The sequence below is a fragment of the Pantherophis guttatus genome, chromosome 1 (assembly GCF_059756535.1).
Source record: "Pantherophis guttatus breed Tessera chromosome 1, ASM5975653v1, whole genome shotgun sequence".
In the NCBI taxonomy this organism is placed as follows: domain Eukaryota; kingdom Metazoa; phylum Chordata; class Lepidosauria; order Squamata; family Colubridae; genus Pantherophis; species Pantherophis guttatus.
The window spans coordinates 133,703,055-133,728,625 of NC_142063.1; the positions used below are offsets into that span (position 1 = coordinate 133,703,055).

The following is a 25,571-nucleotide window of genomic DNA, read 5'->3' on the forward strand; positions in this document are numbered from 1 at the left end:
TTTTTATAATCTGTTTTCATATGATGTTTTATTTTTGTTTGGCTGTGTTGCTTTCAGTGAGCAGTTTTTCTGATTAATAATAACTGAGTTCATGCTACTCCAGTGGCAAACAGACTTGTGTTGTCCAAAGATACTTAACTTTCGTCATACTTTCTTGAAGCGTTAATGATAGATTGCTCACCTCCAACTCTTCTATCATTTTGAAATGCTAGAAAATTAAAATAGTGGATAAAAATATTTAATTTCACTGCTATGTACACTTCTGATAAACTATTCCATACCACACCACCAAAGATAACAAAAACACCCAAATATTTCTGTGATAATCCAAGGCCAAGTATTTCAATGGTCTGATCTGACTCCTTTAAGTTGTATGTGATCTACTATATATCAACAGTCACAACTCAAAATTTGAGAACCCCTGACATAATTATTGAAATGTTCCAAAGACACAAAATTGCTTCAGTCATATTGTGGTAATATCTTTTTCCTTTAGTGTGAAAAGAAGATAAATGAATTAAATATGTATTTCACTCTGATATGTGTTTATTCAGAAATAAATCCTTTTAAGCTTTGCAAGCACAAAAGGATAACCCAGCTGACTTGGTTAATATTCAGACTGGAGACCGCTTTATATTAAAATGCAGGATGACTCATTCCATAATCCCCAAAGAATTATAGTTTTGATACCATAATTTAAAAAAAAAACTGGTTGGCAACTTGAACTTATTTCCTAAAATCAAGTTTATTATTACCCTCATAAAATACTTAGGGATCTTTATAATAAAAAAATATAACTGAAAGCCCAATCCCTACCAATGTGGAAAAAAAAGTGCACATATAGATTTAACAGTGCAAACATATGTATGTACATAAGTCCAACTGAACTCAAGGGACTTAGTCACAGTGAAGTATATCTGAAATTTCAGCTTGAAATATTAACCCAGACAGCTACTGACGCTGGTAGAAACATGCTGTCTGGTAACCATGTGCAATCTAATGGAGTTTCCTAAAAGGGTGTAATAGTGGTAACATTTATCTTGGCTTAAAATCAATAGTTATTTTAACTAAAGTTGATCCATTATGAATCCTGGCATAATTATAATGCTATTCAAATTTCAATTATGTTTCTTTAGAACAGTTCTTATTCTGTTCTTTGCTATCAATGGTCACAAGGATGGCACACATATTCTGCTATAATCGAGAGCATACTGTCATCTTTGCTAGAAAGGCTTACTTCAGGCCTAACAGTAGAGAAAATTTCACCTGTTAAGTATTTGCCTGCCTATCGCATTCAAGGGAGTGGGTAGGATGCATTAAATCCATGAGCTACAATGAAACAAAGCCAATGGTGCCAATCAAACTTCATGAGCATTATGTTTACATTTCTAAGATGCCTGTAATTTAGAATATAGAAATAACCTATTGAGGGTCAGCCATAATAGCCAATATCAATTTCTGCCCCAGAGGTTTAAATTTCTGAACAATGTTTTACAAATTTCACAAAGTGGTTTAAATCTCAACAAAACAGTAAGAACCCAATTTTAAAACAGAAGGTATTTAACATGAAACAATACAATAATGCACGATTATGATTATCAAAAGACATAGCACAATAAAGCAAAATATATCATCATTACAGAGTTCATTTCTTCTAAATAGAAAGTTTATACACCCATAGTTTATGGGTGAAATTCCCATAAACCCCCACAACCACTTAAGGTGCAAGATCTCTTCTGCAAGTTCATCGAGACACAGAAAATCTAGAGCTGATCCGCAATATTTATTTGAATTAATCCTAGCTGCATTACTTGGTATAAGTAATAACTGGCGGAGGGAGGGTGGGGAAGGGACATAGTCATACCAGCCTTTCCTCCTATTTTCCCCACAACAACCCTTTTGGGGTGAGCTGGGCTGAGAGAGAGTGTGACTAACCCAAAGTCACCCAGCCGGCTTTCATGCCTGAAGCTGGAGCAGAATTCACTGGTCTCCTGGTTTCAACTTTGGTGCCTCAACCACTATTGTGCAATATTGCACAACTTTACATGGTACTCCAATTCTGAATACGTGGGAAACGATGTATCTGTGAAATCTGCTAATCAAACAACTTTCCCAAAAATGGTCAGAGTGTATCTAGGACTAGATCATACTAGAACTGCAATATTCTATGCCAGGGGTCTCCAACCTTGGCAATTTTAAGCTTAGCGGACTTCAACTCCCAGAATTCCCTAGGCAGCAAAGCTGGCTGGGGAATTCTGGGAGTTGAAGTCCTCCAGGCTTAAAGTTGCCAAGGTTGGAGACCCCTGTATCTATGCAGTTTGCCCATGCCATCCTTTTAATTCAATTAATTTAATTTAATTTAATTTTTGTTTTGTTTTAATTCCACGCAACACCCCACATTCATCCAGCACCTGCCCCGCCTCCAATCACCGGGGCTCTCCTTACTCGCCGCTGCTAAACCTCAGCAAGGCGGTCCTCCTAGGCGTCCAATCGGAGCGCGACGGGACCTTCCTTTCTTCCCGTTCGCCTCGCTAACTCGTTGCACCCACAGCGCTTTATTAAAAGGCGTGCCTGCGTCCTCGGCGCCGACCTCCTCTTTTGAGGTGGGGGGGAAAAAGGGGGGGGGAAGTGGAGCGGAAAGTCACCGCCTCCGGAGTGAGGGTGACGTTTGTGACGTGTGTGTGTATGCGCGCGCGCGCGCACCGACGCGTACGAGGCAAACGGACTGCGGGAGGGTCAAGGGGCCGGAGCGAGGAGGGGCCCGCGCGCGCAACGTCTCACTCTCTCTCTCTCTCTCACGCACACATACACTCTCTTGCCCCCCCCCACCGTTCGTCTTCCGCGCGCGGAGTCGACGCCGCCGCCATTATGCTGTGGTTCCCTGGCACCATCCCGGCCGCCATTGCCGCCGCCAAGCAGCGCAGCGCCGTTTTCGTGGTGTTTGTGCAAGGTACGGGCCCGTCCGCGGTTGGTTAGCGCCGCGTCAGCTCTCTTGTGTCGTCCCCCCACCCCCCCGGGAACCTGGGGGCAGCCCCGACACGGAGCCGCTGGAGTCGTCCGAGGGACGCTTGGGCCTCTTCTTCCTCCTCTCTGAGGGATGGGAAAGGCCTGCTGCGAGGGGGGTGAGGGGGGTGACAAGGGACCTGTGCAGCCTCTGACCCGAGTCTTAGCCTGGAAGCCGAGCGGAGGGTTCCGTTGAAATACGCTTTAGAGAAACGAGGAGGGAGTGTGTGTGTGGAAGAGAGAAGCTTCCGAGCTGCCTCCTGTGGTTCTCCTCACGGCTTCGGCCAACCCCTCCGGACGGTGGGGTGGCCTGTAAAAAGTATCCAGCCTGTTTTGTGTCAGCCTTGACTCTTGTTAACTGCACAGCCGTAGCCCCTTGGCAAATTACTCGGTTTGCTGTTGCCTTCTTCAAGGGACTTTTGGTCAACTTTTCAGCCTGCCCTGCCGCCCATGAGCAAGAGTGGCTCGTCCAACCCTTCCTTTAATCCGGTTTTGCCTTTTGGGAATCAGGCAAGATAAGCGTGATAAGTGGGGCATTATTATCCCCAGTAACTATAAACTGGCTATGATTGTTGAATGGGACGTACGCTGGTCGAAGCAACAGCCCAACCTCTTGCAAAACTGAATATTTATTTCTCTAAGGTACAGACGTAAGCAAAAAGCATGGTACAGATAGTCCTCAAATACAACCTTTCGTTTAGGGATCATTTGAAGTTAGGGCACTGAAAAAGTGACTTACGGCCGTTTTTCACACTTACGATGGTTGCAGCATCCCTGTGGTCACGTGATCGAAATTCAGACTCTTGGCAACTGGCATGTATTTACTACTGACTGTTGCTGTGTCTCGGGGTCACGTGATCAGCTTTTGCAGCCTTCTGACAAGCAAAGTCAATGGGGAAGGCAGAATCACTTAATAACTGTATTAACGTTTGCAGTCATTCACTTAATTGTGGCAAGAAAGGTGGTAAAACGGGGTAAAACTCACTTAATTGCCTCGCTTAGCAGCAGAAATTTTGGCCTCAACTGTGGTCATAATTTGAGGACAACCTCTAAGTAGAAATTACCACTGCTGTCATGCATTGGTTTCAAATTATTATTTTTTCAGCCCAAGAATTTCATCCAAAGAATTATTTCTGCCTGCTTTCTTCTCTGCATGTTTCCTCTTCAGGTTTTCTCCATGGCAAGACTTCTAGATTTGGCATTTGAGCTTCCTGCTGTTCCCCATTTCTTTCTAATATTCTAGATCAGGTGTCTTTTATTAATCCTTGTATTCCTAGTAATTGTATGCTTATTTGAATGCTGGTGTGAATCTTTTTTCCCTATTTTTCTGACCTTTCTGTGAGAGGGCTTGCAATGTCAGCATAAGCAGCAAACAAAATGCCTTTGATGTTTCACTGACATTGGATAGATTAAGAATTGACAGTGGTCCACATTATAGTAAATCTGATTATTTTTGGTGGGAGAGAGAATGCATTGGGCGCACCTGGGTTTAAAATCTTACCTTGTCCAATTTACCACTTTCCAAAGCTGGAATGTGGTATTCCAGACCATCTCTTCACATTTGCCCTTCAACTCTTGGGCTTCAGTAAATAAGAAGAATGGAATTTTCTACTGTTTTCAAAATCACTCTCAACTTTAACTAGCCAGTTTATCAAGTATAATAAATCTAGCAATTCTGCTCTAGTGGATTCAGTTGAAGTGACCATCTAGCTAAGTTTTCCAGAATTTTATCCAAGCACATAGTGATCTGGTTGACATTTCCCAAACTATCTCAAATCTAGCGGGTCCACACTGAAGAAAAAAAAAAGCCTTGTTCAATCAATTGTACATGCACCTCCTGTCTTTATTAATTATCTGTCTTCTTAATTTCTTTGCTTCTCAACTTCTCTAATCATACTTTTTGAAAATTCTTTCACTGCAACTGAAAAGAATATCAGGAATTTCTATGAAGTGGCTTAAAATGTGTAATATTCTTTGGCCTCTTATTTGCTTATGGTAAGTAAAGATAAGGAGCCAAGAAGAAGGCCTTTGGACTAAACAAAATGTGCTTTGTGCTACAAGCTAAATCTGTCCAGGAAAACAATAATTGTGCGACAGTACTTCACTGATAAGATGATAGAATTGTTGTGTGCTAAACTATCCTAGTCACTGTATTTTCAACTATTAGAAGTGAATGTGAATTCAATTTCTAAATATTAAACTGAACATTGATAATGATATCTCTTATAGTATAGTTGACAGACAGAACCAGTGGTGGGATTCAGCCAGTTCGCACCACTTCGGGAGAAGTGGTTGTTAACTTTCTGAGCAGTTTGGTGAACTGGTTGTTGGAAGAAATCATTAGGGCAGAGAACCGGTTGTTAAATTATTTGAATCCCACCACTGCATAGAATTTAAGGATATTCTCACTAACTCGATTATTTCACTGCTTGTTTATCTTACAGCTTATTATATAGCTGATTGTTTTATTCAAAAGTGAAACCATTTTATGGTCTATTCAGTGGTAGAATATAAAATATTTTAACTCTTAGTACAAAAGGCTGTTTTCATTTGAAGATGGATTTTTTTAAGATTTCAGAATTTCTTTATATTTATTTATTTATTTTATTTATTAGATTTAGATATAAAACATTTAGATACTAATCTGATTGTCATATGATTCCTGCATGTGTTCTGCATGTTACATCACATAGGAATATCCTCTAGGGGACAAGGATACTCTTTATTTTTCTGTCTGGTTTTCTCTAGGGTAGTAATTCTGAGGTCACAGCTTGTATCTCTTTTAGCAATAGGCAGACTTGCCTTTTTCGCTACAGATCTTCCTGTTCCTATCAGTAAGGTAAATGTTTTAAGCAATGATGCTAGTTAAAACATCATCTTGTCATTTTTTAAAATTAAATAGCAACAAATATTTATATATGGTGCTATGGATTTTTCCCCCTTTGTATATTTCTATACTGTACTGTAATCAATAAACTAATGGCATAATTCTAGCACATAACTCAATGTCAACTAGAAAGTTAATGGCTAAACCATTGGATTAAATGATATACCTAGGTTTTCCCATTCTGGTTAGCTAAACCAGAACATGCTGTATGTGAAACACCATTATTATTTATGTGATCCAGAGGTCTAGATTTTACCCCCAGTAAAATCTAATCTCAGTATTCTTTCCTGAAAATCTGATATGGGAATTTATTGGTCTCTATTTTGAGGGAGTGCTATTATAGTCATATTAAAATATAATTCTAGAATAATATATTCAGATTAAATTGGTAATAAATAACATGGTGCCTTCAGTTTTCATTCACCTCAGTCAGTCAGTCAGTACAAGCTGTCCCAGATCTAAAGTGTCAAAAATCCCATGCTTTTGTTGTTTAGAACTTGTTTTAGATGCAGAAAAGAAAAATATCAAATTATATTAGAGGAGATAAAACTGTACCTACCATCTCACATGAAAATAAAAAAAGAACTTATAATAAATATTTTCATTGTTCTTCCTTTTTAGTGTAAGAACTGTCATTCCTTCCAATTGGTTGATTCCTAGTGACTTGATGGATAACAGCTGTCCAGGTTATACTGTCTGTCACAACATTATGCCAAGTACATTTCTACCTTCCCCAGTATGAAAGTATTTACCATAGTTGGATCTGCCCTCACAATGTGGCCAAAGTATAATAGTTTTTATTTCATGACCTTTGTTTCTAGTGAACATTCAAGCCTAGTTTTGATTTCCTCCGGTATTAAGTTGGTCCTCTTGACTGTACAAGGAATGTGAAGCAGTTTCTTCTAGTATCATAATTCAAAGAATAATTCTCATTCATGTGCAGCATCTATCTATTGACCCCCTCAATTTTTGGGGGATGAAATCTCAGGGTCTTTCATGAGTTTTCATAGTATCCCCCAATATCTTTTGCCTATTATTATCTGGACATTTTGTATACCCATAATCAATTTTAGAGCCTTGAAAACTGAAACAGTCAACTACTTTTAACGTTTCACCATTTATCCTAAATCCTCTACTTTTACATAAGTATAACTTTTATTTTCTTGATGTTCATAGAAAGCCTAGCCTTTTCACTCTCTTTTTACAATTATTGTTCTTAGGTCTTCTTCAGTTCCTGCAGCTAAATAAGCCTATTGACATTCCTTCCAATACTCTTGGAAATCCCCAGAAGTCTTACTCCTTTTCATTTGATTTATATATCTCATAGTAAAACAAATAATAAATATATTACCCAAATAAAATCATTATTTTATCCATATTTTAAACAAGACAGTTGTTAAAGTGGAATGGGATGTGTACATAATTCTTTGCAAACAACCACACTGGATTCATTCTTAACCTATCTTATTTGAGCACTGATATGAGTTTAATGTTTTTGCATTAAAATAAGAGGAAGTTTTTGATTCAATAAAGAACCTCTATAGATCAAAGAGATCCTCCTGCTTCAGAGATTCATTGTAAAATTGAGACTATGATTACTGAGATGGAAATATGAAATCAGCATGCTCATTCTTATTTTCCCTTCTTGATGAAGGATTCTCTTGATTTGGTTTATCTGGAGCTATTTGTCTGGGTATTACATCTATTGCCCATACATGTCTGGTCTGGATTTCTTAAAATTGATCTATGAGAACCTGATTTGTAGGTTCCCTGTTTTTTTTTTGTTTTTTTTTTTATCAAATCTGACTTTGGAATTATGTGAGCATTTCTGTTTTAAAAGTAATAATTTTTGTGATTATATTTGAAGTATGTTGTAATTTGTAATTGCGCTATAATTGCATCCCTAAAACTAAATGTTTTTTATAGGACAAGATGAACAGTCCACAGAAATGGCTGCCAGCTGGGAGAATGCAAAAGTGTCTGAGGCAGCAACAGATGACTTTGTGGCTATTAAAATTGATACCCAAAGGTTTGGCAATATCTTTTGTATTTCTCAATAAATGTTGTATTTTCAGATACTTTTAATCAGCTATTTTGGAAAAAAATGTTAATTTAGAGGGAAGAAACACTTCATTTTGTACAAGTAGACATCAGGAATATAGTTTACATAATACTTCACTTCATATTTTTCCTACTGTTTGGCCTTCAGCCAAAATAAGATCTGGCTGATATTTTTCACACTAAAAATTAAAATTCCTAATGCTTATTTGTAGAACTTTTCTTCTAGCCTCACTGTTCAGAACAGTGATGGTGTGCCCTTAAGCTTTTTCTTACATTCCCCCCCCCCACTTTTCCAGGATCTTTCTCGTCCTAGAATCTAAATACATTTTTCTCTCTAAAAGGCAATTTAAAACGGAGAAATGTTAAACTATGTATGTTTATAGGTATATATACACCAATTCATTTTTCATGATAACTCAACAGTCCTTCCCTCCACAGAAATAGTTAGTTGTATAAGATATAGTTTCTTGCTCAAACAATAAATGTTTCCTGCTTCTATCTACTTTTACAATAATGTTTGTAACTGATAACATTTTTAAAACAATGTTTAACTTCTTAGGTTAGTATAGTTTTTTTTTTTCTTCTGTTCAGTTGTGTCTAGTTCTCAGAGACTGCCTGGACAAGTCCCTGTAGTCGTTTCTTTTCCTTTCTTCTCCCCTCCCCTCTTGTGTTTTGCCAGTGCCTCCTCTCTAAGACTGAGAGAAATTGACCAGCCCAAGGTCACCCAGCTGTCTTTCTAAGACAAGACTGGAACTCAAAGACTCTTGGTTTCTAGCCCATTGCCCTAATCACCACACCACACCACATGCTCTGTAATGTAGTTTATTTTTTATTCTCTTAAGTAGGTGTATCTAATTTTTTTTAGTCAAAGGTATGATTTGCATAAAATGAGTAATGGAGAAAGGAAATATGATGGAATAAAGAGGAGGAAAAGCAGTAAGGTTAACCAATGTGTGAAGCTAACTTTGAAGACAGACACTGGGAACTGGAAGTACCAAGCAAAGGAAAATATGAACTGATCCATTCTTACCTTTCATTTCACTGAAATCAAATGAAAGAACTTAGCTGTGTAAAAAATCATAAAGCCCTTTCAGCAAAGAAGCTTTTACTTATGTTTATAATAGATAATAAATGAAAACTTTAGGATGAACAATGTTATATAACTTGTGTAGCATTATATTTATCAGTTTCAGTATGGTATCCTAAAGAATAAGAAACTTATTCGGTGCAATCTCAAAAATAATTTGCAGTAATATGGATAAATTAGGTATACTTAATTTGTTTTGTGACATTTTTTGTATTTATGGTTATAATAGTAAACTAATGCTTTCTCTTCCACAGTGAAGCCTGTTTGCAGTTCTCACAAATCTGTATCCTTTGAACACCATAGAATTATACAACTTCATAGTACACAATTGCAAAACTAAAATAAATGGTCTAGTGAATCTCTGTTTCTTTGCTATATTTTTAAGATCTCCTGCTTCCTCAAAAATATTTTGCACTTGCTGTTATATAGCTTTGGAACTGACCTTTCATTTATGTGAAACCATCAGATCGCTCCATTAAAATCATGCTTTGAAGCCTGTCTGTATCATTTGCGTAGTGTACTGTTCCACACCCTTTAACAAATTGCCTGCATGTTTTATTGAGATAGCTTCATATGCTTCTCTGTTCACCATTATATCTACTTTCCACAAGTTCTTTGCGCTCCCTCCAGTCTAGGTAGAGCTTTTAGCTGTACAATCATCTAGGACACCACTGTTGTTTTAATATTACAGTTGATGCTACTATAAAAGCAGGATATGTATGCATGCATACATACATACATACACACCTCTTTATAATTTTCAGTCAAGGAACACAATAAAAGCATTTTAGTCTCATAGATATTTTTCCTTATATTTTTTTTTTACTTCATGCTAGGTTTCATAGAACCATAGTTTGCTGAAAACGGATTCTGACAGTTACATACTACATGGGAAACTGGTTCTGAAACAGCATCTAAATGATTGTAGAATGGTTTATTGCTCTCAATGGTTCTAGAGCTAGTTTTCATATGAACTGTTTGGTGTCGATTTATTTGACTGAAACATTTGAGTACTATCGGTTATAACTCACGAGATTTCACTCAAAAGGATATGGTTATGGTCACTAATTTAAAAGACACTATTAATATAGAATGTTACACTAACATCTTTATTTAATATCAGTAAAAATAAACTAGTGCACAGAGGCAACTGACATTTTGGTACCAGATTCTTAGGAAACTTCCTTCTTTCCTACTTCTGAACACCTCAAATATCTTCCAACTTGTGGTTGGAAATGGACTGCTTGACTAAAAGTTAGGATTAGTAATTAATTCTAAAGCATGCATAAGAATTTTGATAATGCAATAATAATCTCAAATGTGGAAGACTGAAAGTCTTTAAAACAGTAAGGTTCAAGTACTGCTTCTTGTTTAGACTGTCTATTTGGTTTCAGGAGACAGCAGAAAATGGTATTTTGGAGTACCTTTAAAGTTTGGCAGATCTGCTGTATGCAGAATGTAAATTGCGCATTTCCTTTTAGTAATCCCATTTCTTTTAAACTCATTTTCTTTGCTTTTCTATTTTACTCTTAAGATAATATATTATCCTTCACTATTATTGCAAAGATCCGGTAGTATGTATTCCATCTAGTTTCTTTATAGGAGATAATGGAATCCCTCTTGAAGTAATTGCTGGCAGTGTTTCTGCAGAAGAACTGATTGCAAGAATTCATAAAGTCAAGCAGGTAAAACAACTTTGGATCTGATTTTTTTTCCCAGTAAAGTGAAGGATTGTTGAAAAAAAAATTATGCCAAACTTGTAAAAGATGAAAAGTACATTATCAGTAACAAGTCTATACTTCACTGGCCCACTCCTTACATGATGGTTCATTTATCCCTATTATTTATTTTGTTTTGTTTTTAATCCTACATTAGCTGTCAAGAATTACATTTTGTGAATTGGTGGCCATACAAACTGTATACATAACTACATAAATATATGCACACAACTATTCATTTTGAAGTTGCCTTCAATTAAACAAATTCATTATTATATTCAAAGCTTGGAAGGTAATGAGTAATGAGAACTTTCATCAGAGGATTAAAATATTTATTGTAATAAATTGTTACTTTCTGATATATATTGGATTGGATAGCCAGTTCGGTTCATGGGCTGGCCTATAAACCAGGAGGCAATTTGTTCTAAGTTTGCATTAAAAATGAATGCCACCTGTGTGATGTCAGGCCAGTCACTGTTTCTCAGCCAAAATACTTCACACTTATTGTGGGGAAAATAGGAGGAAGGAGTATTAGATGTTTGTCTCCTTGAGTTTTTATATAGATAGGATTAAAATTTAATAATAATTTCAGCTTTTGTACAATAAGAAAACTTCACTGTAAATGAGTTTTTTTCCCCTTTAAAAGCCCTGTGGAATTAATTTATTCTTTGCACAGAATTCAAATCCTCTTAATTTTTAACATATTGTTCACAATCCATGCTAGCTGCAGCAACATTGTCTTTCAATTACTCCACGTTTGGCTTTTGTTGTCAGAAAAGAGTCTTATTTACTTATCATTTAGTATTGCAGATGGCTCTTGATTAACCATTTGTTCAATGACTGTTCAAACTTACAATGATGCTGAACAAGTTGTAGTTATGATTGGTTCTTGAAATTTTGGCTGTCACAGTGCCTCCATGGGCCTATGGTCATGATCTGGTGCATTTCCGTGCGTTGCATGATTGTGTTTTGCAGCAAAGTCAATAGGGAAGTCGGCTGGAAGTTGGTCACATGAACTCCTCATTTAATGACCTGTAGTGATTCATTTAGGGTAACTAGGGACTCCTGGAACTATCAAGTGGCATTATTGCACTTTATGCCCATGTCACTTAGTAACAGAAATTCCGGTCTCAATTATTGTCATTAAACAAGGACTACCTGCAGTTACATCTTGAATGCATAGTGAGTTGATATTAAAGTATTTATTATATTTTTCTATACACCTTTCTGAAATGTTACTTACCAGGGTCAGAAGGCCCACATCATCTAAAATAATCCCCTTTTTTATATAATTGCATCATATATGTGGCCCGGTCTTTCTTGGAAAAGTGGGCTAATAACCTGTTGATATAAATGCCACCTGGTCTAGTAAATAAAGTAGTCCATGGGCAAGCAACCTGGTGCCTCCAATTATTTTGGATATCAATTCCTATCTGCTCCAGGCCTCATGTTCATACCAAGCATTATAGAAGTTGTAGTTGAGACATTTAGCAGCGATTGTGTTGCGTACTCTAGAAATATTTTTTGAAATATAGCCTGACATAGTATGTGCATACTTGGTGAAAAATAATTGTGTTTTGTTCTTTAAAATATAACAAGAGTGCACATTTTTAAATGTAAAAAATGGAATCTAAAATAAGTGCAACATTTATGTATGACAACACTTCCTTCTTTCCTAGATGCACTTAATAAAAACTGAAGGGTTAGAAAGTTCTGCTTCATGTTCCTCCTCTTTATGTAGCAACCCAGAAGATTCTCAATCACAAACAGTTGAAACCTCTGAAACAGAGCTAGAAAGATTGCGTTTAACTCCAGATGGTAAGTATTACTAGCTCATTCTTTATAGATTACTTTTCCTCTGAGATATTACTATTCAACTCTCCCAAGTTTAATGTTTAGTCTAGTAATAACTAATCACCCACTGGATCTGCCTCCTTGTGTTAGTAACCTTTAATTGCTTTGTGTGTCCCTCCAACCTTCTATATGTCTCACTCACATCTTTCCTAGTTTGCAAATGATAGTAAAGAACTATTTCTCTTTTTACTATATCTTATAATGTAATAAAACAATTTTTTAAAAAAACACAGACAAAAGTGGTGTGTTATTTTTATTACCAGAAATAATTGATATATACAACGCCCATATTAACTAATACAATTGTATAATTGTTATAACAGAAGTGTCAATTTTTGTCTTTTTTTTAATATGGGACTTCTCATTTATGAGAAGGTGAAGTAAATTTGGTCCAGACAAATGAGAAAGATGATAGACCGGTAGAACAAACTACAGATGATCTTGCTGCTAAAGTAGAAAGGTATGGTTTTATAAATACTGTTTAATGCAACTATTTAGTGCAACTTTGGTAAGTGTTAGCCTCACTGAGGTTTAATTAGGCCATTTTGTATTTGTACAAAAATATTTTTTTAAAAAAATTAAATGAAATCAGAAGGAAAATGAAACTTGTATCAATGCTTTTTCCAGAATTGTCATCCTTAAGAAGGAAGCCAAATTTGGAAAAGTAAATTTTATAAGGAAAAACAAGGATGTGTGAATGGACAAAGCTTGGAGGACAAAATAGAAATATGTATAGCATAAAATACCACTTGGAATATCTTCTGTTCATAGGAACAAATTTTTTTGCATTTTCTGAACATACATTTTTTGTCAGTATGTTATATCCTAAATACATGGAATTAAGCTATTGTAGCATAATTATCACTGGTGAATTGTGAAATTTGGATGTGACTGATATGAGATTTCATTATGCAGAAATTGTTTCAGTTTGAACTTATTATTTTCTTTCAAAATACAGAGTGACACAAAAACTTGAAGAGAGAAGAGAAGAAAAGAAGAAAGAAGAAGAACAGGTAGAATATAATTTGATTTTTTTAGCATTGCCAGCGTCTCTTCGGAATGTTCTAGTTGGAAGAACACAGATTTATTTTAATACTTCAGAAACGTGTGGAGGGGTGGAGAAATGATGCCTGCTGCATGTTTATTTGACCCTTGCCTTTGTGGATGGTTCATTCAGCCAGGCTGGGACTGGGCCTTTGATTCTGAAAGATACTTAAGTGTCTCTTTGAGCACCAGATTTTATTCTAGTATATGAAAGGATATAGTTATAATTTTTATATTTATATTTTTTAAAAAAACCATCCCTTTGTTGGGTATTGTTTCTGATTTCTAATTATAGACAAGATTTAGATATTTTATTCCCAGGCAAGGTGGTTCAAAAATTGTTGCTTGCAATTCTAGGTACACCTGGATAAAATGATTTTTTTGGACTTGGGTTAATTTGGAATTAGTTTAGAATAGAGTATTAGGGCCATTTGCTTTTGATGGGCCACATAAATAGGGGAAATGCAATTTTGCTAGTTCTTTGGGGCCTTACAGTGGCTTTCAATATTTTCAACCCACAAACCTTTTGATAAGATTGAGCTTTGGGGGCACTGTTTTGCAGTAGTTCTCTTCTTTCCTGTTAGGACATGCCAAGAAAGTAGTGAAATTACACCCTAGTAAGATGGCTGAAACTACTTAGTGTACCCATCCCATTATTCTACAAATGGCTGCTCCTGCATTGTGTTACTTGGCAGGAGAGTATGCCAGCCCCATTTGGGACCAGTCCATGCACTATACACAGGTGGATAGGGTGCTTAGTGATACATGTTGCATTGTTACTGGATATCTGTACCACATCCCACATTATATATGTCTTGACGGGAATAGCTCCACAAGGCGTTAGAAGGAGTATAGCACAAGATGTGGAATATGGAAAGGTATTACATGATCCAGCAGACCCCTTATTTGGCCGAGTACCTCCTACAAAAAGATTGAAATAAAGAGCTTTTTAGATTGTGCCAAGGAGATTGTTACTATCCTTCAAAAAGAACAATTAAAAAGATGGAAACTTCAAATCAACGTTTTCATAATTGGGTAGAACTGCTTGAGTTGTGTGGAGGTTCAGAGGTGGAATGGATGGTTTGGAGATTTTTAAATAGACTGTGCACTGGTTTTAGTTAGAACTAAAGACCACAGGGAAAAATGGGGGTTTCTCCCAGAGGACAAGGATATTTATTGTAAATATTCAAACACTATCAAACAACTATCCATCTTTTACAGTTTCTCCTGGGACCAACATGTACAGTTGCACACAGAACGACTTGCTGGTCGGAAATATCCTGCCATCAGTGTGGTCCAGCATTGGACTAGAACTATAGAAATCTGTTTTTATTAAAGTTTTTATCTTTTTAAATTTAAATTAATAATTTCTAGTGCCTATATTTCTGACATGAGATGAGACACTCTAATCATTGATCTGTGGTGTGTCCCTAGGTCACATATTTATATTTATATTTATATTTATATTTTATTGAATTTCTATACCGCCCTTCTCCCGAAGGACTCAGGGCAGTGTATAGCTAGAGATAAAACCATAACAATATAAAAGTTAAAAGCAATTAAAACAAATAAATTGGCCAAAAACTCTAATAAAACAACCCATTAAAATAGTTAGGCCAGCCCTGCTTGTTGGAATAATAATGTTTCTGGGCGCGACGAAAGGTACGAAGGTCGGGAATCCTACGAATCTCCGGGGGCAGCTCATTCCAGAGGGTAGGGGCCCCCACAGAGAATGCTCTCCCCCTGGGGGTCATCAGCCGACATTGCCTAGCTGACGGCACCTGGAGGAGCCCCTCTCTGTGGGAGCATACTGGTCAATGGGAGGCTATCGGTGGCAGAAGGCGGTCTCGTAAATACCCAGGTCCCAAGCCATGGAGCGCTTTAAAGGTAGCAACCAGCACCTTGAATCGCACCCGGAAGACCACTGGGAGCCAGTGCAGCTCACGCAGGAGCGGTGTTACATGGGAGTGTCGAGTCGCTCCCGTAATTACCCGCGCAGCCGCATTCTGGACCATTTGGAGCCTCTGGGTGCTCTTCAAGGGGAGCCCCATGTGGAGAGCGTTACAATAGTCCAGACAGGAAGGGATGAGGGCATGAGTGACTGTGCGTAAAGAGTCCCGGTCCAGAAAGGTAAATCTGGTAAATCAGGCAAACCTGATAAAAAGCCCCCCTGGCCACAGCCGTCAGGTAGTCTTCTAAGGACAGCTGCGAGTCCAGAAGGACACCCAAGTTGCGAGCCCTCTCTGAGGGGGTCAAGGTCTCACCCCCAATAGTCAGTGATGGAGTCAACTGAATATGACGGGACACCGGAAACCACACGGTCTTGGAAGGGTTGAGTCTGAGCTTGTTCCTCCCCATCACCGTACGGCTTCCAGGCACTGGGTCATCACTTCAAGAGCATCATTGGGGTGGCCCGGGGTGGATATGTACAGCTGAGTATCATCAGCGTACTGATGGAAATCCACCCCGAAGCCACGGATGATCTCGCCCAGCGGTTTCACATAAATGTTGAACAGGAGGGGCGAGAGGACCGACCCCTGTGGCACCCCACAAACTAGGTGCCTTGGGGTCGACCTCTGTACTACCTACAAATCTCTGGAAAAGGTTATCTAAAGCTTTCTAATTGAATGTTCTTCGTGAATATGCAGATGACACCCAGATGTTTTCTATTTCAAGAAAGCAATCGCCACTATTTACATTGCTTCATAATTGGCTGATGATTTATATTGAAACTAAATTCAAATAAAATGGAGGTGAGTTGGTAAGGAAAATGCTAACTTCATGGATTGTGGTTGAAACTTGGCCTAGCTGGGATTAAAAATGTCTAGAAATTGCAATTACTACAAAATATAAGCAGATTCGTGTACTGAAAGATCTGTACTGTCTATTAGTTGTTTACTAGCCACAGCTGACAGTATTGGTAATCTTTAAAAGTCCAAATGATAACCTATACTGTTGTAAACTGTCCAGTTACCATAAGAAATAAATAAATACTCAGATTAATAAAAAATGCTCTTTTGAAGACACTCCCATTACCAGAGGTTCATCTTGTAACATTGTCTTTTGTGTAGTTCTGAGGCTATGGAATATGCTTCCTAGGGAGATGCACTTGTATCCTAATTTCCCTTCCCCTGGAGGTTGGTTACATCACTTCCACCATGCTTTTAATTGCGAAATACATTTTTACATGTTAATGTTTGATTTTTAGCTGTTTTAGCTGTGCTATTCGTTTGTATTTTGCATTCTTATTGCTGTTTTGGTTATTAAACATATAGAACGGTGATTTAAAGTCCAGTAAATAAAATACATCTTTTTATTTAGAAAGAAATAAAAAAAGAAATAGATAGAAGAAAAACTGGGAAAGAAATGTTGGAATATAAAAGGAAACAGGAAGAAGATCATACAAAACGAATATTGGAAGAAAGGAACCGAGAAAAAGCTGAAGATAAAGCTGCTAGGGAACGCATCAGGCAGCAAATTGCACTGGTAAGTATTCAAGTGTATGGTTTACTTGTACAAGGAAAACTTCAGCCCATGGGTCTTAAATATAGGTCCTTGATAATTGGCACGGATTATGGTACCTTGAGTACAGTTATATTTAATCGGTTTAAGAATAATATTCAGTTGCTCATTATTGATTTCAGTGAATCTATCCAAATATAGTTTGATCTGGATCTAACTCAAATACAACAATTCCTTTTACATCAAAATCACTACGATGTCTGATTTTTGCAGCTAGTATTAAAAAGTTGTGTTAATACGCTACTTTTTTGTCTTGTGAAGGATCGTGCTGAAAGAGCAGCTCGTTTTGCAAGGTCAAAAGAAGAGGCAGAAGCTGCAAAAGCTGCTGCTCTTCAGGCTAAGCAAGCTGAAATGGAAGCTAGGAAGGAAACATCCCAAAAGGAAAAAAGGTAATTGGTTTTTTCAGTCCCCTGTTATTCTCAACCTGTATTAAACCACCCTTGCATTTTGCAAGAGCCTTTGGATGATATTCTAGCCTCATCCCAGCTCTAGTTTCAGTGCTTATTTTTTCCTCTTCCTACTCTAGGGCTATAAAGCTTCTTGGCAGATAATTTGGTTATTCTGAATTCACAGATATGTTTGTCCATTGTTGTAAGAGAAGGTGTGGCAGAACCTGTGGGTGGGATCCAAAGCAGAATCCGCCTAGAGTCACTTCATAGCCACAAATTACCCCGTTTGTGGCTGCAGAGCGATTCTAGGTTGATTCCTCTTTTGACTCTACCCCAGATTCTACTACTCTTCTCCCACAATTGTTGATGTAAATAATGAGCTCTTTTTTTCTGTAGAACCACCTTTTTCTATAATTTAAGGTGTTCTTTGTAAAACCAAATGTTTTAATGTAAAATATCTTCCCTAGTGCTATAGCAAGAATCCAATTTCGCCTTCCAGATGGATCTTCTTTCACTAATAGTTTCCCTTCGGATGCCCCCTTGGAAGAAGCTCATCGGTTTGCTGCACAGGTGAACAAAATAGCTGTTCTTCTTCAAAAAGTTAATTAAATGGAAGCTGCATTAATAGTTGAACTAAATTATTGTATTGTATTTAAAATTTTTAAGGAAATAGGTTTAATAAGGAGGCTTTTTAAAAATTGAATTACCATATTTTTCAGAGTATAAAACACTCCGGACTATAAGATGCACCTACCTTTTTTGGTGAGGAAAACAAGAAAAAGAAATCTGCCTCTGCCTCTCAGCAATTTTGCCTTGTTGCAGCAAACAGCAAATAGCCTGCTTTACTTTCATTTTCATTTTCATCATAGCTTGATTAGCACAAGAAAAAAAAATCTGCTCCCAGCAATTTATCTCCTTGCAGCAAGCAGCAGAGGCCCACGCAAAACAGCTGAGAGTCGGGAAGCCGATCCAATCAATTTGTGCTAATTAGGCTGTGCTGAAGCTGAAACCAGCTGTTTCTTCTTGCTGCTTGCTGCTTGCTGCAAGGAGGTAAACTGCTGGGAGGCAGAGGCCAAAGGGTGGGGGCCAGGGGGTGGACGGGGCTACATTTTGTGTATAAGACGCACCTAAATTTTCACCCCCTTTTGGAGTGGGGGGGAGAAGGTGCGTTTTATACTCCGAAAAATATGGTACATACTACAAACATAGAAGTGAGCAACCCATAAGCATCCTGGTCAGTGTTTATGCTATTACAGCCTGTCTGTCTATCTACCCACGCATTGATTGCTCCAATAGTGCAATTGAAATTTGGTGTCTCTCTCTTTCCTTGTTGTGGGAAAAGGATTGTTCTATAACAAGAAAAACGTTGTTGCCCTACATAAAAACTGGGTAAACAAATGAGAGTAAGCACATTTCTTTTAAAGTACATTCAGGACCTAATAACCTTTTTAATACTCCTACTTAATTTCTGCTTTGAAGGATCATTTAAATTATTGGACATAAGTAAGGCACGTTGTCTGCTACCGAACATATCAGTAATCATATCAGTAGTTGAGCAATCGCTGAAAGTGAACATCCAAATATTCATACTGTCAATGAAGAATTTTTCAATTCCTCATGAAAACAGTTTTGGGATGAAAGTTTATTTGTCTTGGAAATAGCATGTCATTTATATTTCCTCCTGTTTGTAAAGAATATAAATGAATTTGACTTGTTCTGTTGTTACAGATTGTTGGCAACACATATGGCAACTTCTCACTGGCAACAATGTTCCCCAGAAGAGAATTTACCAAAGATGATTATGAGAAAAAATTATCAGACCTGGGACTTGCTCCAAGTGCTTCAATAGTATTGCTGCCTGTAAGTGTGTAAAAAAGGGAAATGAAAGAAATGTGCAGGATTCAAATAAATAATTATAAATTTACTACAAGTTATATGTGTTACATAATACTGTACGAGGTTTTTTTAAATAAATAAATTCTAGTTTCTAAACAGTACTTGCTTGTTTTCCCATAAATAGGCAGGAAGGCCGGCTACGGCAGTCGTACAGTCTTCCAATGGAGATTTATGGAAGTTCCTTGGCACAATCCTTTACCCACTGATAGCTGTTTGGCGATTTATTAGCAATTTCTTGTTTACCAGCCCTCCTTCGTCCCAGCCTCCTGCAAGACATCAACAGCAGCACTCAAATCCTTCAGCACCTAACACTGCAGAACCAAACAGGTACAAACACTTCCTACTAAAGCCATCAAGGATCAGATTTCAAGATTTTTATCAGTTGAAGAAACGATTTTTTAAAAAAATTTTAAAATACAAACTTTATTGAATTTAAAAATATTGACAAGAAAAAAAGAGAAAATATACAAATTTTCTCACTCATAAAATTTACATTTTCAATCCACAATTACAAACTAAATATACGTGATTATATAAACACATATATACAAATATACAAACTGACTTATTTACCTATTCTATCCATCTGACGGTGCATTTTTTTGTTACATTTCCCCTAATTCTTATCTTTACCTTTTTTTCCTTTGGTTTATCCACTTATACCATCTATTCCATACTATAAAATATTTTGAGTCTTCCTTGTCTTTTAATTCTAGAGTTAATTTATCCATTTCTGCGCATGTATAGATTTTTTGAATTACTTCCTGATCTGTTGGCATACGATCTGTCTTCCACAATTGTGCTATAGCCAATCTGGCCGCCATGATTATATGTAGTGTCAAATATTTTATGTCTTTTCTGATATTCCTTTTTATCATGCCTAATAAGAAAACTTCTGGTTCTAATTCTATTTCTTGATCTGTTATTTCTAATATCCATGTTTTTATTTTTTTCCAATATTTCTTTATTTCTGGGCAAAGCCACCAAACATGGAAAAAAGTATCCTGAGCTTTTTTACATTTCCAACAAACAGGATTTATATTCAGGTACATTTTCGCTAGTCTCGAGGGAGCTAGATACCATCTGTACCACATCTTATAAGGGTTCTCCTTGTATGCTGCCGATTTTGTCATACTATATTTTCCCATACCCTCTTCCAATCTTCTAACTGTATATTATGCCCGATGTTCTTTGCCCAAGCTATCTGTCCTTTTACCAGTTCTTCTGCCAGGTCAAATTCTAATAAGTATTTGTAAAATTTTGAAACTAATTTTCCTTCCTTGGATTCTAATAATTTATCTAATCTGTTTGGTTTTGGATCTATTCCTCCCTCTTCCTGATCTTTTCTATATCTTATTTTTATTTGTGAATAGGGCCACCAGTCTATTAGTATTCCTTGTTCTTTAAATTCTTCCCTAGTTTTCAAAACTCCTTGTGGATCTAATATTTCTCTATATCTTAACAATTTTTGTTTTACTAATAAATTGGGATGAGTTATTGCTTCTATCGTTGATAACCAACCGGGGGCTTTCATATGTTTTCTTTTTATCTCTTGCCATATGTCAAGTTAATGATTTCCTAATAATATGGTTGTTAAAATGCTTGAATATTTTATTTCTAGGACTCCATAAAAAGGCATGCCATCCCTTCATTAAATCATGGCCCTCTAAATTTAATAATCTTTGATTTTCCAGGGTTACCCATTCTTTGATCCATGTTAAACTTGAGGCTTTATAATATTTTTCCCATGCCGGGAGTCCATATCTGCCTCTAATTTTGTCATCTTGTAATATACTTAATTTAATTCTTGATTTTTTTCCCTTCCCACACAAATTTTGTAGTTATTTTGTCCAAATTGCTAAAAAATTTCTTGTCTAATTTTATTGGGATTGTTTGGAATAAATAAAGAAGCCTTGGTAGTATATTTGATTTTATTGCTGCAATTCTCCCCAACAATGACAATTTTAATTTTCCCTATTTTTCCAAATCTTCTTTTATTTTTGGACCAAAGGTCCATAGTTATTCTCTTTTATCGTTATACTTCTGGCTGTCATGTTTATCACTAAGTATTTCACTTTCTTAACTGCCTGCAATCCTGAATCTTTTGCTAATTTCTCTACCTGTTTTGCTGTTATATTTTTTGTTATCATTTTAGTCTTCTCCTTGTTAATTTTTAGACCGGCTACATTTCCAGATTCTTCAATTTCTTTTATTAATTTGGGTGTTATTTTTATTGGATCTTCTATGAAGAAGACAAGGTCGTCCGCAAAGGCTTGGACCTTGTATTCTTCTTTTTTTACTTTTAATCCTTTTATTTCGTTATTCAACCTAATTCTAATTAACAAATTTTCCAGTGTCATAATAAAAAGTAAAGGCGACAATGGGCAGCCCTGCCTTACTCCTTTACTTATTCCAAAAAATTTTGTTGGGTCCCCATTTACTAATACACTAGTCTTTTGGTTCTTATATATTGACAATATCATTCTTGTAAATTTCTCCCCGAATTTCATATTTTTAATTTGGTGTATCATAAACTGCCAATTAACTTGGTCAAACGCCTTTTGTACATCCAGAAAGATCAGTGCTACCTGTCTTTCTGGATGCATCTCATAATATTCTAAAACATTTATTATCATTCTTATATTGTTTTTTATTTGTCTTGTAGACAAGAAACCATTTTGATCCTGATGTATTCTATTATTCAGTATTTTTTTCATCTTATTTGCAATTATGTCCATAAAAATTTTATCATCGGTATTTAATAAGGAAATTGGTCTATAATTTTTTATTAATGTGGTATCTGCTCCCTCTTTTGGTATCAGGGAAATATATGCTTCCCTCCATGTATTTGGTAACTTTGCCTCCGTCAATGCCCATTATATAGTTCTAATAATATCTCATTTAGTGAGTCCCCTAAACTTTTATAAAACTCCATTGGTAGGCCGTCGGTCCCCGGTGTTTTGTTATTTGTTTGTCTCTTCAGTGCTTCTTTTAACTCCCCCATAGTAATTTCCTTGTCTAGTAATTCTTTTTCTTCCTCTATTAGTATTGGCATCCCTTCACCACTTAAGTATTTTTCTATTTCCTCTGTTGTTATTTCACTTTCTCATAAAGCTCTTGATAGTATTGAATTATTATTATTTTTCTTCTCTAAACTCTGTTGGGTTATACCCTTTTTGTCCTGTAATTTCTGAATTATTCTCTTTTCCCTCTCTTTCCTCAACCTCAATGCTAACCACCTCCCCGGCTTATTTACTTGCTCAAAATAATTCTGTCTCATGTATTTCAATGTCATTGCATATTTCCCCTGTTCTGATATGTTCAGATTATGTTTCGCTGCCATCCAATTAACCTTAATTTGCTCATCTCCTGGATTCTCTTGTAATTTTCTTTCCCATTTTTGAATTTCTTCTAATGCTTTATTGTAATCTTTTTCCCTCTCTTTTTTCCGTTTTGCATTATAGGCTATCGTCAGGCCTCTTACATATGCCTTAGTTGTGTCCCATAAATTTTGTAGGGAGGTGTGTTGTTTTGTATTTTCCTTATAAAACAATTCTAATTCCTTCTCCATGTACTCCTTGTATTCCTTTTCTTTCAAGATCTGTATATTCATTGTCCATCTACTTTTTTTTCTCCACCGTCCCTTCCATGTTAACATTATTGGGTTATGATCTGCCCATTTATTAGACAATATTTCTACGGATTCTATTTCTGGCATCAACGTATTAGTAACCCATGCCATGTCTAACCTGGACCAGGACCTATGTGGGTTCGAATAGTATGTAAAATTTTTAACTTCCAGGTTATAAAATCTCCAGCTGTCTACCATATTTAACTCTTCTACTAAGTCTTTAAATGTTCTAGGCAATACATTTTTCTTGTTTTTATTTCTCTGACCACTTTTATAATCTTTTCTTACATCCATAATCACATTAAAGTCACCGATCAAACACACATTTTCTATTTTTTGTTCTATTATTTTCTCATGTACATTTTTATATTAAGTGAATCTGGGTTCCCCATTGACTTTACTTATCAGAAGGTATTCATATGATCTGGGGACACTGCAACTGTCATAAATATAAACCAGTTATCAAGCATCCAAATCTTGGTCACGTGACCATGAGGATGGTCATAAGTCATTTTTTACAGTGATGTCATAACTTTGGTCATTAAATGAACTGTTGTAAGTCGAGGGCTACCTGTACTAAAAAGCTCATTCCTGTAGCCATTAATTGGGCAAACATAGGCCAACAATTTTGGAACTAAGCTACTTAAGTTGGTCTAATTTACAGAATGCATTCAAAATCCAGGACCCATGACTCCCATGGAATTGAAATACAGCAATTTTTAAGAAATATTTTATGACACAAAACAGTTTAATACAAAATGTCATAAAACATTTCCTGTGCTGATATTTGTGCTGTACAGTTCAACTTGGCCTATTCTCAAGGGAGATCCATCTCTGAATGTACCCCAATCTTTCCAGTGTAGGCAGTACGTTAGCTCTGCCATTGTTAAAGACATTGAGGAATCTGGTAAGGAAATACCTCTGAAACAATGACTCAAAAGATCATGGGTTGTCTAGTTGTTTTAAGTAAAGCCCTGAATTATGCTTGTTCTGTCTGATCTCATGGGATGGACTGAAAACTTCAACAAGTTTTGTCCTAGTTTGTTGCATCTTCACTGATGAAGTTAAGCCATTCTCAGGAAATGGGATGGGATGACACCATTTGCAAATAGCTATTATATAACTTCCATGTTTTAGATGCTCATTTATGCTTTGAAAATAAGTCAACAGTCCACCTTACGGTTAGTCCTTGATTTATGATCACAAATTGGGACTGGAATTTCCAGAGCTAAGTGATGCGGTCATAAAGTGAGACATTACATGACAGCATCACGTAGCGACTGCAATCCCTGCATCCTGGTTGCTATCATTAACTGAGAATTGAATGGCAAAGGATGGCCCAACAGGACCTGTGGAGCACAGGGCAGTGGTAGCAACTGGGACTTGTCCCCTCTATTTTAGCCCCAGCCCCACTGCTGGGTACCACTGTGCAGTGTAAGCCAAAAAAGCATGGATGGGTGGGGAGGAGTTGTAGCACCCCTGGAGTTGTAAGTGTGGGTGGGGCTCCAAGCACCCAAATGTTGATCACATGACTTCAGGGTAGCTGCAACAGCCATAACGTGGGCATGGGTTGTAAGTCCATTTTTTTAAGCATCATTATAATTTTGAATAATCGCTGAACAAATGGTCATAAATGCTGGTCTGTGTATACATTGTGACATGAATCCATGCTTTATGATCAAATTAAATCTTCTCGTCTCATAGAAACTTCCTTAAATTTGGAATGAAAAAGACAAAAATTTGATCAAGAATTAATATTGGCCTGAATTCTGCCACTATTGGAATTTGTATTCAATCTCTCTTTCTTTCTTCTTCAGACAAGCAGTTAGGAAACGAGTATTGGAAAAACGGAATGAAGAGTTTAAGAAAGAAGGCAAGATCTACCGATTGAGAACTCAGGATGATGGAGAGGATGATAATAATACTTGGAATGGAAATTCGACCCAACAAATGTAACCTGACTAAACTGTACATAGAAATCACTGATTATTTTTTTCCTATTTGATTTAGCTTCAGTTAAAACATTCTGCTGCATAGTGGGCTTGGTTGGGTATTCTGCCTGGAATAAACGCTAACCCACTTGTGCAGCTAGATTCTGCAAATGTAACTACTGCCAAAAACAATATAAAAATCCTCCATGTCTCATCAGCATTTAGAATTTCATATTTACTACTTATACAGTCCTCTAAAGACACTTTTTATCTATATAAAATCTTTGAACAAATAGGCATCTCCAAATACCAAACAAATCATTCGGCCTAGAAGAGTGTAATCCTAATGACTTGGATAAGGGTTTTTTTTCCCCTGTAATGCTTCTGTAACAGCCCAATATTCATAGTTTTTATCTCACAGCATTCAATAAAGTTTTTTTCCCCAAATACTTGGTACATAACATGATCATTCTTTGAGGTGTCATACTTTTTATAAAGAGCGCTATGGAATGATCCCCATGCTGTAAGAAAGAGACTCGGTTCTTACA

At 36.7% G+C, this 25,571-nt stretch overlaps 1 protein-coding gene and 1 long non-coding RNA gene across 3 annotated transcripts; one reads left to right on the forward strand and one right to left on the reverse strand.

Moving 5' to 3' along the window:
* Positions 1-2,564, reverse strand: LOC117669679 (uncharacterized). Its single transcript, XR_004592493.3, has 2 exons — positions 2,446-2,564; positions 1-208 (listed from the first exon to the last, which is right to left on the reverse strand). It is a non-coding gene; the product is annotated as an uncharacterized LOC117669679 (long non-coding RNA).
* UBXN4 (UBX domain protein 4) lies at positions 2,496-25,470 on the forward strand. 2 transcript variants are annotated; one of them, XM_034424298.3, is made up of 13 exons: positions 2,496-2,950; positions 7,817-7,919; positions 9,293-9,321; positions 10,605-10,723; positions 12,436-12,574; positions 12,983-13,070; positions 13,569-13,623; positions 16,976-17,140; positions 17,438-17,565; positions 18,033-18,135; positions 19,294-19,425; positions 19,586-19,788; positions 24,910-25,470. In XM_034424298.3, the coding sequence occupies exons 1-13, from the start codon at positions 2,686-2,688 to the stop codon at positions 25,046-25,048; spliced, it is 1,668 nt and encodes a 555-aa protein (XP_034280189.2). In that variant the 5' UTR covers positions 2,496-2,685; the 3' UTR covers positions 25,049-25,470. The 2 variants fall into 2 exon arrangements, with proteins under 2 accessions (XP_034280189.2, XP_034280198.2); XM_034424307.3 differs by having other exon boundaries at positions 2,503-2,950; positions 12,986-13,070.
* The last annotated feature ends 101 nt before the right edge of the window (positions 25,471-25,571 follow it).